A 17,371-nucleotide genomic window follows, 5' to 3' on the forward strand; every position below is an offset into this window, starting at 1 on the left:
TAATTGTCCTTTTATGTGTTTTGGATTCTTTTAAACTTCTATTTAATCAAATTAAGTCATATATATGAAACTCTTTCACATGTTTCCAAGCTATTTTATTTCTCCTGCACCTGAGAAATTATTTACCCTTTCAAAAAACCATAAAGGTTTTATTGTTTTTGTTCAGGTAAAGCTTCTTTATAAATTTTTGAATTTTTAGAACAAAAATAACTGTTTGACTGCAATTATCAATAATCTTATCTTAAAATGTTTATTTAAGGTGTAGCCAATAAACCTCAGATTTTAAACTGATGGATGGGTGATAAAAAGTATTTTAAATTCTTTTGTGAAAGATTTATAAAATGGAAAAATTATTTTATGTAGTCCCTCAGAAATACATTCAAAACGACTCATTGGTTCTTATTAAAGCTTAAAACAACACATTCTTTTTTACCCACCTGAGAACTGATTATCATCGCAATCTTCCTCATTTCTCTCTCTCTCTCTCTAATTATGTACAGACGAGTGTTAAATGACAGTTTATCATCCGATCACAGGCTGGACGCATTCATCCACACGCAGCTGTGGTTGGTGTCGCTTCCAGTCCAAGGAAAAACAGCTGTGCGCCGTGACGCGCGCCTGGACAGCGAGGGAGGAGGGTGAGGGAGGTACACAGAGAAGGGGTGCGAGCGACCCCTCAAAATCAACGTAGCTGTATCCCAGAATGCAAGAAGTGCAGGTGCTCTTCAACTGACCCACCTCTGAAGCTGACATAGTCTACGCGCAAACTTCCAGCCGTCGCTCCTCCAGCATGCCTGTCGGAGGCAAAGACCGCGGATGTGCCACGTGAGGCGGACCGGAGAAACTGCAAACCCCGCTCAAAGTTTGTCCGCAGAGACCCCAGTGAGACCTGCCAAACCAAACACTCAACTTTCCCCGTGTTTTTCAGCTTCTCTGACACTTTTCGCTCACTGCCTGTTACTTGGGATTGCTCGGATTTGGCGACGCGTCTGTGTATGCTGAGCACAGGAGACGCGTAGTTTTTTTGTTTGTTTGTTGGAGTGATCCGCTTTTAGGAAGGTGACATGCAGGTTGTCGGCTGGACACTACTTCTCCTCTTCCAATGGCTCTTACAAAAGGTAAGTTGCTGTTATGAAAGGAGGCAAAGCAGCAGACACGTCCTTGGTGTTTGGATTTTACGCGCCGCCTATGGACAAACACCTGCTTCGTTTAAGCTTGATTTCCTTGAAGCACTTGCCTGAGAAACAGCACGCGCATCAGATTCAGATTGTCATAAAAAAAAACGTCCAACACAATCAGCAAAATGTGAATAAAATCGAGTTAAGACCAAATTTTGATTGACAATTTGCGCATTTAGCCAGTTTTTATTTGTGTTGCTAAAATATGTTTCTCCTTTTTTCTAACCATATGATATAAATAGGGAGAATATGAGTGACTGCACTTTGAAACTCGCTCATTTCTGCTGCCTGAGCGTTTCTCTTTGACTCGTAGTTAAGCGGCTCTTCTTATCCATTCATCTACTTTTGCGCTCAGAGCAACTTCCTCTAATTTTTCTTCAGAAGCGAAGCCCGCCCGTGGCTTGTTTTATTATCTCGGCATCGATAGGACTGAGTTTTAACGCCTTGTGCAGCTCCTGTCATGCGCGTAATTTCGCATAAATTTAAAGTTTTATTTAATTTATTTATTTATTTTTGACAAAAGCCTACATAAACCATTATATGGTGACAGACAACATCCCAAAAAAAGTTTAAAACATGTTTTTTTTTTAATCAAAAAAAGCTAAAAATATTCATGTTCCACAAGATTTTTCTATTCTGTATCATCCTGACCTTTAACCCTGATCCATTTTGTCCATCACAGACTTAAAGATTTTTTTTAACCTATTTCTAAATTGTTTTTTTTTCCATCTGCTGATCATAATTTCAAGCTGCAGAGTTCAATAGACTGAGCATCACTGAACAGGTGGAACATGACCAATGTCAATCCCCAAAAAGGGAAATAACCAACTAAGATTTTTTATGTTTAAATTACTGCTGCAAGCAGATTGGAGTTATCTGACACGTACCAATGCCCTTTTTTCTTAAAAAAGATGGAAATCACTGCTTCCGTGGGTGACTGTAATACCTCTTCCACATGAGAGGGCAACTTGGGTTCAAGTGTTACTATTCACACAGTGTTAGAATTCATCCACAATGGTTCTCACCAACAATATAAATATGAAAAGAAGTGGCTTCGAAACACAGAAGGTGTTGGTTTTTTTGATGCTCTTTAGTGCAAATGAGACCAGAGTTTGACTGACATCATATGACAAGATGCATTCCTTATAGCTTCACTATCTTGAAGGATTAAAGAGGGAGGAAGTAAACTGGGTAAACAGAGAGGATGCAAGGGAGGAGAAGAAAAGTGTCTGAATTTACATAATCTGATCATTTCTTCAAACTAATCCCACCCTTGTGATCATTTAAAGGTAACTTAAAAGCCTGTTTAATGTGTGTTTAAGTGCGTGGAGAGCAAGATCTATGGTTTCAAAATGTTAGGAATGTGTAAAGATTTTAAATGTTATTCTGTAAAGGTTTTTTTTTTTTATTAAGAAAGTCCTTTTGGGATAATTGTTTTTTTTTATAATGTATAGAAAAGTAAAAAAAAAAAAGAAAAATGAGTTTCGCCCATTTATGTTGCATATTGTGTTTTTTCTTTTTCCACATGGTGTTTTGAAATGATATCTACTTTAACAGCACTACAGAAGAAGAAAAGATGTGTGAAAGCTGCTTTGCTCTTTTATGCGTTTACAAAAAAACAATAGCATTAGGGAGCATCTCAACCTGACGAAATCCTCTTATCTTCCCTCATAAAGCAAGTAGCTGTATACCCCGAGGATATCACAGCAACTGAGTCACTTCAGTTTCTTTGTATTTAGCCGTTCTTCATGCTTCATACAGTATGTTTGGCATGGCTTTGCACTTCAGTGCGTCCTGCATGTCTTGGTAAAATGTGCATGTAAAGGAGAGTCACGTTTTCAAGCCCACATGTTCAGATGAAGCCTTATGGGGAGAAGAACTGTAAAACACAGGACAGCAGAATCAAATCGTTTCTCATCACAGATGAAAGCAGGTGTTTAGTGGGTTTCCCTTCACTTGATTCTGTCAGATAGCAAGGGGCATCCATCTTCTGTAATCTGTGGAAATTATATTCTCTGTTCACTTATTATATGTGTAATCTCTTGAATTATGATGACAGCAGCAATCACATTACCGTTGTATCTATTGTCTCTGAAATTGGTCCCACAGATCAAAGACTTTTTAACCTAAAAAAATGGCACAGATTAAAGCAAATTTAAATGAATCTCTCACATGGTTTGCTTAAGGTTGAGTAACTTTTTTTTTTTAAATGGATTTCTCAATTTGTGTCCCATTAATGACCAAACAACACTTGTGAACCACATCGTGATTTCTTTTAGTACGACTGATATTTTTTTTTTTTATAACATTCACTTTAGGGAGAGGAATTTTAACCCACATCAAGGTGGAAAATTGGAGATGGTTTTTTTTTTTTTTTTTTCCAAGGTGGTCTGAAATGTCTGGGCTGACATGGGAGCTGGATAGGCCACATCATTTTTGTTCTCCTGAAACCAGTCCATGACTCTTGTGCGTGGGAGTGCCACCCTCCCTGACGGGACTTTTCCCGACAGGACGCAAATGTTACATCAAAAGATAAAGGTGATCCCTCACACAGCTTTGGTCCTTGACTTGCAGCGCTCACCTCAAGTGAACAAGGGGAAAGATGCCAAAAACGTCTCTTACCCCCCTTAACAGAATTTGTTCCACCTCATTGTGAGGCTTATGGCATTTATAGTTTCCCTTAAATCTCAGCTGCTAGTGGCTGCTGCCTTCCACGTGTGTCGTTATTATTCTACAAAAAATAGACTGTTAGAATCTAAATATTAATATAGGAGAACATAGGATTCAAACATTAAAGGTTTGCTCAAGAATATTACATTTTTTAAATTATAATTAAGAAAATCACAGAGAAGAACTCAGCAGAAGAAAGCTGTGAAAGTAATTAACGTTCAGTTATGAGGAAGGTACAAGGCCTCTCTTTGAGTGACTTCTCAGTTGGGCGTGATCTTACACTCTTAAGTCAGTAGTATTATTCTCATAAGGTAGTGTCTCAGATAGCTTAAGAGGTTCTTGGAGATGCAGCTGAACAGCTCGGCTGCAAATGCTTGGTTCTTTTCCCTGTGCAAGAAAGCAACAAAGCCATACTTCAGGTTCAGTTAATAAACGTGTTCGGCAAATATTCAGCTTGTGTTTTTTGTATCATAAGTAGAATTTTGTTTTAAAGAGCCATTCTGATGAAAAGGGTGTTTTACTATGTTCTTGTGGCATTTTTCTGATGATGGAAGACATAGTTAAACAAAATTATGCTTAAAATAGCATTTCTGAGTGTTTCTGTGTTCAATTAGATGGGAATCTGGAGACGAAAAAATAGCATTTGGAAAATCTTGTAGTTGTTACGTAGAAGCTACTATGGCAACCACTCTAGAGCTCCACTCTATTCTGCTGAATCCACTTGAAGACACACGGATCCACATATGTCTTCATTTTCCTCGTCTCAGCTTGTTTTTTTTTTTTTCAGAACTGTACGGCTGGACAGCTCCAATATTCTTTGCCATTTTAGATGCACCGTTAACGTTAGGTTGGGGGTGTTAAAGGATGTTATCTAGCAGGAGAGAGTGTAAACAGAAACATTTCAAGCCATGACTTTTTATGTAGTTTTATGTAAACACCTAATTGCTGTGGCCAAATAATCCCAGCTCTGTGTTTTTTGCTGTGAATACAGAAGACTGCAGCAATGTATGTGCTGTTTATGTCCTAAGATTGCGCCGTGTTATCATGGAGGTCTTTTCTCACATTGTTCGGATGCTCTCCAGCCCCACCACAAATAACCAGAGGTTGTGTCATGAAGGTGTGAATGATGAGTACAGTTTTGAGTTTCAGCATTTTATTTTCAGATCCTGGTTTTAGCAGCACCTCCAAAAGAAAAAAAACACATAAAGTGAGAGGCTTCATTGAAATCTGAAAAGAAGTTTCCAAGCTTCTGTTAAGACAGTTAAACAATTCTAAACATATCATTTTTGTTTCTTCATTTTTTTACAGAGAACCTTCCAACATATCACTGGTTTAAGTGCCAACACATATTATGATTCTTGAAGTAGGAGTGGAACAAAAATGTTCTTTCTGTCTGACTGGGTCTAATACTTTTACAAGACTTAAAAGAAGAAATCACACTTTGAGTATTTTGCCAATAATAAAACAAGTGAATCTCATTTATTCTTTGTTTTTATTGTCATTTTAATGACTTTTTTTTTTACATTTTAGTATATATACATTTTGTGCTGTGACGTTTTTCTAAACAGTTTCTTAAACAGAGGGCAATGGACAAAATAAGGAAATCACTGGCATCCCTGGAGGCTCAGAGTAACTAAAACTAAATGCAAAAACAAACAGGATTTAGTCAGAGAAGAGACACAACAGAGAAGATGAGCTCAGACGTTTGCACCAGCACTTATAAATCTGAGTGTAGAATGACAGTTTGTAGGTGATTTTACTACAAACTTTATGAGAGCAGCAAATTATAGGTCTGTCAACACGGACCTCTACAGCAACATATCTTCCTATTTATCCTTTTTTTTTCATCCAGTGAATCCTCCAGAACCCACGGGTATTCTTTAAGAGACCTTTTTAGTTTAACCCAAAGTAGAATCTGAAACACAAACAGAGGATGCTTAGTTTGGTTCTTACATGTAGAGCAGCTCTTACAAAGATGTAAGTGCAAAAAAAAAAAAAAAAAAAAGAGTATTGATGTTTAAAAAGAAAAACCAAATGAGCCGTGATCCTGGCCTTTGGTTGTTTTGCTGTTATTTTTTATGATTTAGTTAATTATCTGTTTGTATGGCTCCCCCTTTTATTTGTCCCACTGGTGCTGCTTTTGGTGGAGGATCAGAGCACCATTTGGTTTGTAAAGCGCCATTCAAAGGGATCCTGTCTAATAGCCTGTGTTTTTTTGAGATAAAATCACAAAATTTTATGTTCCAAGGAGTCATAGCAAAAAATGAATAATAGATATTGCTATGGCTTCTCATTTAGCAAAAAATAAGGCATCACCACCTCTATAGATAACATTGGATCAGAAACGCTATTTAACACATAGATTTCCAGTGTAGCACATAGTTAAAACAATCGTGTTGAAAAATCTATTTAGTGGAATTAAGTAAAATAACATTCCAACACTGACACTGAACCAGAAAAAATTATAAAAACGTATTCAGACCAAGAAGCAGAACTCTGGGCTTCACATCAGACCAGCAACCCAGCTTTAACTGCCAGGGTAATGTGGAAAAAAAAGGCCTGTGGACAGCTGTTGCCTCAGTCCCACTGAGGTTTCATGTCTCGTGGCCTGAGCCACTCACCATCCTGCGACACAGATCTTTGAGTCCCAGCCCCCTCAAGAGCAGGAGGAAATGCTAATAGCTACTCGTTATCTAACATAAAAACTAAACGGAGAACCTGATTTTTATTGACAATGCTCTGCATTCATTGCTTCCCATTTTTTATCCTTCATTGTTTGACTTTACCTTTTTTTTGTTGCATCAATTTGTTCCTTCGCTTTCTTCTCCACCGCGCAAAAGAAAAGGAGTATCAGGACACAGCACAGATGGAGGTCAAGGTCAAGATAAGCACATCTGATCTTTGTTGAACTGAGCTCTACCCACCAAGCAGAACAAAAACTCACACAGCATTTTAATGCATCCCTGCCTGCACCAATGCTCGGACTGCTATTACTACAATGGTACTGTATGACTCACCTAATCTGATAGAATGACTATGGAAAATTGCTCCCGGAGAGGAGTTGGTGGGGGATGAAAAAGGGAACGTCTGGGATGACAAAAACACTGGAGAATAAAATCAGTTACTTCTAAAGGTTTCTTGGTAATGTGTGACGCACATGTCCGTGTATTACATGGATATGTCAGGAAATTAATTATTCCCAAGTGTTTTGCATGTGGCCAAATGGTTCTGCTGAGTGCCGAGAGAGAAAATGAGGGAATGCATGGAGTAACTTGGTGATTGTTTTGTCTTGTCAGGGCCAAGGTGGGCTAGACAAAGAGTTTATATATATCACACAGCAATTACTGAATAAGTACATTGATGTAGAGGAGAAAATGAGCACTTAGCTGAAGCTGATAGAGGCACGCTGAAGCAGTATTTTTCTGTGGCCCTGTGCAATCTAACAAGAGGACAAACATCAATCATTGCAGAGTCCTCAGCTGACAGTGGGGACGGGGAATGCGCCGCCACTTCATTAACTCATAGTAATGTTGACTTCAGCTCCTTGTGAGACTGCTTTGTTTGAAAGTACAGTCGTGGGCAGGAGACTTCATTAAGATGTAACAAAAATCCCCTGGATATAGTCAGCCTTAGGATGTTCCTAACACCAGGAGAGTCCTGCAGACTGGCGTCAAATAGGGGGAAAATATTAAAGATTTTTTACCCCCTTCACTTGAAGTTTGATGAGCTTTCACATTCATTCATTCACCGTTTAACCCGTTTTGTCCCTTTTGGGGTCATGGAGCTGCTGGAGTCTATCCCGGTCACTCGTGAGCGAAGGCAGGGGACACCCTGGACGTGTCGCCAGTCTGTCGCAGGGCCTAGCTTTCACATAGACTGGGACAATCTGCCTGGCAACAGTGCATATTGTGCAACAGCTGCTAGCTCGTAGCTGTACTGCCTAAAACAAGCACAGAAGCACCGGCCAGGAAAGAAAACAAAGTCAAAAAAATAGAAAACTGGAAAGAAAACTTATAGCATTGTGTTTATTTTTTGTGAAACAAACAAACAAAAACAAAAAACTACACAAATACCTCTGGTCCCTGCTAGTCCTTCAACCATCTTAAAACTACCGTAATTTCCGGATTATTCCGGATCACCTTTGGTGTGGATCAAACAGCTCAGTGTGAAAGCAGTACTCAGCAAATTGAGATTTAGACGATGTATATTTTAAATATTTGTAAATTAGAATTTTTATCGCATGAAAACCAATCTAAAGGTATAGTTGCAATCAAAAACATAAACTTAATTCAAAACTGAAATAAAGTTTTCCTTAAGAGTGCCACAAAATTAGTTTTTTCCTGCAAGAACCTGTGACTAAATGTGTCACCATTTAACAGGGTCTTTAATATGAGATTTGTAGCCTACTGGCATTTTTGCCTGAGACGTTTTCGAAGGTTTTTCTTGTAAAACAAAAACAAAAAATACTTCCTTTTTTTTCCCAGCAAGCTCATTGATAGATATTGTAAAATGTTAAATGCAGTTTACTTGTAGCGCTTTTATACCTCCTTTGAAAGCCCAAAGTGCTTTACAGTTATAGTCCCATTCCCCCAATGCACTCACACATTCACACACTGATGGTGGCTCCGCTGTCCAACACTGGCGCCAATTTATAACAACCAGAGGCAATGTGGGGGTTCAGTGTCTTGCCCAAGGACACTTGAATATGTTGGCAGGTAGGGCGGAAACCACACCTGCAATCTTCCAATCAAACCTCTGTACCATGGCAGCATAGCTTATGCAATGATGTTATTGCCAAACAAAGGACTAATTAACTCTAAAGTCAATCACTGGATTCTGTAAGGCTAAAGTGGAGCCTGAAGTGGGAAGACCACTTTGATTGGAGTCTTAGTCTTTTGTTGTTCACATCAAGAAGGTTCCAAATTGCAATTGCTCTGTGAAACGGTGTTTGTAGCTCTGTTGGGTTCTCCCATGGGTCATCACACTTGCCAATCAAAAAAACGGAGCCCCTAAATTAATGCAAATTTGTGCTAACATAAAATCAAAACAACTAAAAAAAATGTAATAAATAAATAAAGGAATAGGCATTGTTTTGAATGTGTTAAGGTCATTTTAGGTGTAAAGTTGGGATTTTTTTTTAACAGAAATTAAAACAATAAACAAACAAATGAAAAACTGAGATACTAAAAACTTGGATATTCAAATTACATTCTGTCTTTTCTGCCTTTCATTTTTCTTTAGACACAATACATTTAAAGTCACAAAATAATAACTCTGACTTTAGTTTCTATGTTGTCAGTCTTTACTTGGATTGCATAAATTAGTTTGATCTCTTTTTTGTCAAATGGGCAGCTGTTTGTATGTGGGGTTTTTTTAAACTTATTTTTCTTTGAAATATTTGCTGTTCCATTGCCTAATCCTAAAAGGGTTTGATAGTTGTTGTCCTCTTTTACGCAGTTTAATGAAATCAAGCAGCAGAGGGAGGTTTTAGGTGAAGCGGTCAGTCCTACTTTGGATTGGTCCACTCGTGTTGCTCCACTTTGAGAGGTCCCCTGTCATCTTTGCGATGTGAGCTGTGTATTAATCTCTCTCTGCCCGTCTCCTTTTACTGGCTGTAAGGGAACATATTCGAGCTTTGGAAATAGATCACATCAGAGGGGACCCTTGGCTCGCGATGATGGGCACCATGTTTGTTTCATACATGCATGATGAGTATCTCGACTCTCTGCGGGGGCCAACAGTTATGGCATAACGCTACTGCCTGTGGTCAGTGCGTTGCCTCATCCCGACTGCCTCTCTGGAGAAAACACGTGATGTGTTACATACTTATGCTATTGTGCATTGCGTGTGTGAGAGACATGGATTTGAATCATCACTGTGAAAAAATTGACAGAAGACTTTTAGTTTATGTTGGTTTATGAGCATAATACATGCGTGGCCATCTACAATTATGCAGTATATTTGATAGTTTCTCATGTTATTGTTTTCCAATCATGCACATGGTGCTTGTGTGTTCTGTAGCCATTGCGGATATCAGGTAGCCTTAAGGTTTAACAACATCTCATGATTAATAGACGCACCCAGGGGAGATATAGGACAGGATTTTGTCCATGTAATGATATATTAAAGTGTAATCCAGCAACACTTAATATCATAACTCATGGTGCAGATACCAGGGAGTGTTCAGGGTCAGCTGAGTGTGAGGACCCTGCCTAGAAAGGCAGTGTGGAGAAGGGATTAGTTTTTATCATTTTTTTTAATATCTCAAGCACAGCTTGTAATGCATTCCTTTAGACACGCATTGGGTTTAATGGACAATGACTGCAGAATGAGGAGAAGGAAAAAAAGAGATGCTACAGGACTGATCCTTTTCTCTTAACTTCAGGATTTACTGCAGATAAATAAATAAAAAATCATTAAAAACATCTGTCAAAAACCCACTGGACATGGAATCATCAGGATTAGACAATGTTCCAAAGAATGCATCTTGTAATATAGTGGTATTTGCATTTACTTTGTGACATGCAGGATTTCAGATTTGATTCATTATTCAAATGAATTTTTGGCAATATGCTTCAATAACCTCTTCCTTTGGCCTCTTTCCCTGTCTTTTGTTAGTTTCCAAAGTTGAAACTTGTTTTTATATTGTTACCTGGATTCATGTTCAATAGAGAGTGGTGAAAAGATTTTTAGCAGAGACCCATGCACTCAGCAGAACCATTTGGTCACAGATCTCTTCCACATCTCTGTCTATTTTGCTATTCTTGCTTTCTGGTTGGCTTTCATCTTACACCTCTCTCACCTGCCACCTGCCTACCAGGATCTTCACAATCAAGCCTCTATCTTTCATTCCATTGCCCCATTTCCCCTCATGCGAGACTTCCCACCTCGATTCTGGTCATGCCTAGTTCTGCCACTATTTCACCGGTGTGTCTGATTAAAATATAGCCCTGAAGAAGAAAAATATCAGAGAAGAATTTCACAGTTTCTGCTTCCATCTCCTTGTGATCTGATAATTTGTGCTGTGGAGACGAGATTTTATTTTTTCTCTATTGCTCTCCTGGTGTTTCCTGGCTTCAGTCACCATGTTTCTCCCTGGGTGTTTCTGAAGGGAGGCATGGCAGTTCTTTCTGCTAAATTATATACAATCTCTGCTTGGTTTTTAGTTAATTAGTGCAGAAGCAGGAGTGGGGGTGGACTCGTGGCAAAGGGGAAGACATAGTGTATGTGTGGAGACGAACAGAGTAGACTTTCCCTTCTTTAGCTGGGTCCAAGTTGGCGCAAAGGAGGCAGTTGGGAAGAATGTCGGGGTCAGGGTTCTGGAAGCAGAGGGGTGGACAGAAAAGCTAACTTAAAACTGTGTGGGCAGGAGGCGAGATCTGAAAAAAAGAAACTAACAGTTTAGCTACCTCCATATCTGATTACAGTCTGTGTCCAACACATCAACATCAAGTGCCTTAAAGACAACACAAGAACATTAAAAAAATACCTTTGGTATTTTTTTAATGTTCTTGTGGCATTATTATCGTTTCGGAAGACATATATTATGACATTTAAGCTTAAAACGGTATTTCTGAGTATTTCTTTATTCAAACGGTTGTAAATCAGCAACGAATAAAATGCCATTGTAAACATCTTGTAAGTGTGACGTCCAAGCCACACGCTCCCTGCTCCGCTCAATTTTGATACATCCACTTGCAGAGAAATAGATCCAGTTACATCTTTATTTTCTTCATCTGAGCTGGTATCTGGATCAAAACTGTACGGCTGGATTGCTCCAATATTGCTCGCCATGGATGGATGATTGGAAGGAGATGGGTTTACTCCATGCCAACAGTCCCGCCCACAACTCAGAGGTGAATTTCTGATGAACTACTGTCGCTCTGCAGAAACTATGTCCTAGAAAAACAACACAGGCTTTGTGATTTTGGCTAAAAACAGCATAATCTTAATTAAAAAGACCACAGGGAACGCTTTTAAAATTGATCAATAGATGATCGGATTGGGTGATAAAGCATTAAAGCAAATAAGTTGCATGATGTTTTTTTACTTCTGACAATGAAAGAGTACAAAGCATGATTCTTGCCATGCTTTTCCACAAAAATGACAAAAGTGGAAACAATTTTGCTCAAATGCACTGGTAAATTTTACATGCTAGATTATCAACCCAATGCTGCCCACAATATTAATCTGTGTCCTTAACCAACTCAACAGTATTAACAAAATGTATCTAACGTTTTTTGTAATCAATGCCTGTTTTACTATTTTTGTCCTATTTTCCCCTTGCGCAATGTCTCCAATGGCTGTTAGAGTATTGATCACAAGTCTGCGCTTCTGTTTTTTTCTTCTGGAGCACTAAAATGTCTTATGTCCATGTTTTTTTGTTTCTTTTCTGCTAAAATGCTTCCATAATTTCATTTTTCTTGACTGATGTATTTTTTAAAACATAACACACGTAAACACTCGTAAATGGTAATTCCAAAGTATCTTTCATTGCACAAGCAAATATTTCAAACCTGCAATCAGAACAAAAACAACAAAATGTGTTAAAATGTTTGGCTTTATAATCAAACTTACCTCACATTATAAATAGAGAAAAGTTTTCTGAGACTACTCAAGTTTTTTTTAATTAAATGGTTAAAAATCAATAAAAAAAACCTAGCCAATGTTCAAGCATATTTTTCTATATGTGTTTCTGTGACAGTGCCACACAATTGTTTTTATATTACAGTGTCCATATTTGTTTTATGCACTGTAATGTGGCTTTCAGCACCATTGACTTCTTGTAACAAGTCCCAGCTGGGGCTTTTTCTTATGCTGGGTTTTTGTGTTCTTCCCACACATGCGTGGGTTTTCCCCTGGTACTCTTCTGTCTGCAAACATGCATGTGATAATGACTGGCGATCCACACAGGTGTGTGAGACGGCGTGGTTTGTCTCAGAGTACCCTGCAATGACTGGCGACATGCCCAAGCTATGCATTGCTTCTTGCCTAACGGCATCTGGAATAGCTGACCTACTTGACCTGGAAAGGAAGAATCTGGCTTGAAAATGAATCAGTGAGACTGTGCACAGACGGAAAGTAGACATTTTCATTGCTTTTTATCACAATAGTGTCACTATTGAAATTCAGTTTCAATAAAAACATGCAAAGTATGGCAGGTGTTTTTCCCTTCAGAGGTGACTTTTTCTGTCTCTTTAAGTAAATATGTTTCAATTTTTCAGTATTTTTATATAAATGTATTTACATGCATGGTCAAGAAACTTTGCTTACATTTCACCTGTGTTTTGTTTTTTATATAACTTTAGTCAAGACATTAATTATTTTACCAGGAAAGAATACCAAATAGTTGGATTCTTAGAGTCCCAATAAGTTCTGCTCAGCAGATGTCACCCTGCCCTCAGTAAAGACTTGGACCAGACCTCAACCTGCATGTAGCTACATGACCAGTCAGTGGCAGTAACATAATGTGGCACCTAGAGAGCCAGACAGACAGAGACTGAGAGGTGGAAGGTGATAGATAGGGATGAAACAACTACATATCTCCCACCGGTTAGAGGATGGCCGCCTCCATAGGGCTGTGCTTCAATGCGTTCAATTGAGAAAAGTGTGAATAATGTAATGTAGCTTCTACATGGAGACCGACGGCTAAAAAAGTAGGATATTCAAGGGGCTCAGAACATATTCTTCTTTCTTTCCATATAACTCAGAGCAGAGGAACTGCCAACAGCTTTAAATTAAACTCTCTGCATGACTACTGTTGAGACATGTGCTGCATGAAGCTTGCTTTAACTACACTTTTTTGATTTATTGGTATGGATTGCTTGTGGGAACATTTATTTGAGAGCTCTTTGACCCAATAACCCACCTCCTTTTCTTGATACATTAGTTAGTACTATTACTCTTTATGTTTTTTGTGTGTTTTTATTTTGTAAGAAGTTTTACAACACTTTGCTTTATCTTTGTTGGTGAACATGCTGGTCTAATGAAACTGTTCATGAAAAAAGATAAAGGCAAAAGAAAAGAACAAATTTTAGGACACATGTTTTAGAAAAGTCAAAACAACAAAGATTAATCTTATTAAATTTACTATAATTATCATTTTACAATGATGATCATGTATAGATTTTATTTTTAAAAGTTTTTTTCTTTTATTAATGATCCACTCCAATAGTTCACAAAAAATGTTTTTTAAGGAAAAATTGGTCTAGGTTCTTATTGGTTAAAAGCGTTCCCAGTGATCTTTTATTTATGATGATTTTAGCAAAAATCTATGTTTTCTAGCGCTCATTTTCTGCAGACTGGCAGATTTATTTAAAAATTCACCTCTGAGGTATGAGCGGGACTGTTGGCAACCCCGGCCCCCCGTTCCCCTCCCTGTTGCTGAGAGCTCCCCTAGTTCAGAGCTTGCCCTGACCAGAGTATTTTCTACGTCACAAGTCAGCTCTTTTTGAAACTGCATTTTTTTTTGTCTGATCCTTGATCACTAAGATTTGAATAAACAAATACTCAGAAATGCAATTTTGAGCTTACATTTCTTTACATATGTCCTCCATCACGAGATTAATGTTAATTGTTAAAATAATCTACTTCTAAGTGTTTCTACTAGCATGCAAGAATTAGAATTGATCTGAAACTTAAAACCATTTCTTTGAAAAAAAAACATTCTTAACAAGAGACAGATGTAACTGGAGCAGCATTGATCAATGGTGCCCCAGTAAAATCTTATATGACGCATTAGCAAGGTGTTAGGATTGTAAAAAAAAACAAAAAGAGTGTGTTTTTTTTCCCCAACAAAGAAGGGCAAATGTGCCTGGATATGTTAAAGCCAGGCTTTAGCTTTACCCTCTGTGTTTGTCTGTAGTGCTCTTCTTTATTGTCCCAACTTTTGGCGGTTTCCAGGCATTCATTTCCCTTACATTTTTCTCTGTCTTGCTGTGTAGTGGACTACTTTAGAGCAATCCAGATAAGGGGAGCGGGGTGATCCACATCTTGCTACATCAGGCAGCAGAGTATAGAGAGGACAGGTTTGTGTCCCTGTGGCCTGCTAAGCCACATAAATCAAACACATGAACACACAAGGACAGAAAAAGAGATTAAAAAGATATCTGTGAGAGATTGACTGCTCTGTTGCCTTGTAAAACAGAATAACTCCCCCCAAAAAACATGCATATACGTGTCTCTCTCCAGACGGGACACTGAATTTATGCACCAGCAAAATATCGTTCTTGTGATTGACTTGAAGGCTTACCTCAAAGTGATATCAAAAATGACATGTCTACAAAATTTGCTCCAGCATAATTGCTTGCCTCAATGTTTATCACGTCTAACAGAATCTCATCAGGCAAAGCAATTTCTGTTTTACCGGATGTGCTTTAAGCAGGGATTGCCACATGCACTGAATCAAGATTAAAATGAGATTTACGAATAATGTAACTGATAAATGGTTTGTAATGTTTTTAATCTACAAGTTTGCTTCCTCTTGTAACTCTTTCTGCGGCGCCCATCTAATTTGTTGACATTTTTTACACCAGCAAGCTCTAGTTATCTTCTTGAGGTTTACATCACAAAAAGCTTTAACATTGAGAATGTGTTCTTTTATAGAGCAAGTTATATAAGAGAAGTTGTACATCGTGCTGGATCCCAAACACCTCATGTCTTTAAAATGCGCATTGTCTCCACAATGGTTTACATTTTTCCAGAAATTGATTTCTATCTTCGATAACGAATGTTCTTTGTGGTGATATCAGCCCACCCTCCCATTTTCATTCACCTCATCTGATGTGGCAAAGATTGGATTTTGTTGCCAAATAAATGGGGCAGTTAATGAATTCATTCTTGTTTCTCGCTGAGATATCAAACCTCGATGTCTTCTTTCCATTCACGTTTTCAGTGCCCTGCAGACTGTTGGCAAATAATTTAAAACGTGCCAGTCCTTTAAATTTCCAGGGTTTGTGGGTTTTTGTGTTCCTGTCACATGATTTCCATTCTTCTGTTTTTAACTCTGCAGACAGATAAACAAATCACAACACTGTCGATTGCTGTGTCCGAATTCCCTCGCTACTCCTTAATTACTACGAAACTATATAGTGCGACTCTGGATACTGTCGACACTGCCCTGGATTTAAAAAGCAACTTGGATGCCCTGCTCAGTAAAACAATAAATTACCAATTTCCAAAAGTAAAAACCTGATGAAAATTAACATTTTACAAAGACTAATTATGAATCCACAGTGTTCTAATGATGAAATCTTGGATGGTTTATAAAAAATAAAGTAAAATACTTATTGTAAACAGGAAAAATGGTTCAAACGCAATGTATTGTGGTCTATCCTCCCCAATCTAGTGAGAATCTATGCACACTGGTTTCTTTGCAGAGACTTCTATTCTAAATTTTTTCCTCAACTCATTTAAAATCTTAAACTATGCATGGGGTGTCAATCAAATTTAGTTGCAAATATAATTAAAAAAAAACAACTCATATTTATTTGACTAGACCTAAATAGGACTATAAAAAATTAAAAATTTGAACTACAACAGTTGAACAATAAGATTCCTCCATCCATTCTCTTACCCTAACCTGGTCACTGTTCGGTAAAGGCAGGGTACACCCTGGACAAGTCACAAGTTTGTAATCGCACACACAAACCAAGGGGCAATTCAGAGTAAACTTTTGAATCATGTTTTTGGAGTGTAGGAGGAAACGCAGGTCTTGGCTGGGATTTGAACCTTCTCACTGTAAGGTAAGAGTGCTATCCACTGTCCTACCGTGCAGCCCACGGAGTCTAAATTTACAAAGGCTACGTGACACTTCGTCTTCTGAACAAAAAGCAAGCATTTTCCCGCTTAGCGCCATCTAAGGGTTGCAAATCGGAAGGACCAAAAGAAGATTGTACTTATAATGTTAAATCAACAGAACGTAAAATGTCATATTAAGTTTTGTTTAGGTGAGATGTATTGGACTTAAATTTTTAAGTAACATGAACAGCATGACCAAGAGCTAGTTCAGTTGAATTACAATAATACATTAGAACAACAAAAATGTCACAATGCAATTTACAGTGTAAAAGTGATTTTCTCCTACCGACATTACATGTAGGAAATTTGGCCTCGTTGTTATATGTAATTTTCTCAAATAACCTTTTTACCACCAGTTTTGACCCACACACAATGAGGTTGTGGAGAAATTCATACATTACTTAGATTTTCCTGTAGATTTATGATGTAAGCTGTTAAAATAAATAAATGTGATTTGCTCTGTGAAATCTACATGATTACTTTACTAACGCATAAAAAAGCCCAATTATCAATAGTTATGGAAATCCAATAACATGTTTTGTTGTTCAAGTCTGTTACAATAGATTTGTTCGAACAGCCTTTGTGCTAACTTCAGATCACATTCATTGCATGATGAATTGATTTGATCTGGATTCCTTTAATAAGACTTGTTGCACCAAAATGGCCCAAGATGGGTTCAGTCTGTTAATTTTCATTGAACTAGATTGTTCCTGTGTGGAAACTCG

General features: G+C 38.0%; 1 protein-coding gene across 1 annotated transcript in view; it reads left to right on the plus strand.

The window, feature by feature from the left end:
- Positions 1-548: 548 nt before the first annotated feature.
- LOC101163483 (neurexophilin-4) overlaps positions 549-17,371 on the plus strand; it is a 48,957-nt gene continuing 32,134 nt past the window's right edge. Inside the window, exon 1 of the mRNA XM_011474898.4 lies at positions 549-1,118. Within this exon, the coding sequence (XP_011473200.1) occupies positions 1,065-1,118 (54 nt within the window). The 5' untranslated portion in view covers positions 549-1,064. The remainder of the gene's footprint in view (positions 1,119-17,371) is intronic.

The sequence above is a fragment of the Oryzias latipes genome, chromosome 5, assembly GCF_053564925.1.
Source record: "Oryzias latipes strain Hd-rR chromosome 5, Olatipes_Hd-rR_3.1".
In the NCBI taxonomy this organism is placed as follows: domain Eukaryota; kingdom Metazoa; phylum Chordata; class Actinopteri; order Beloniformes; family Adrianichthyidae; genus Oryzias; species Oryzias latipes.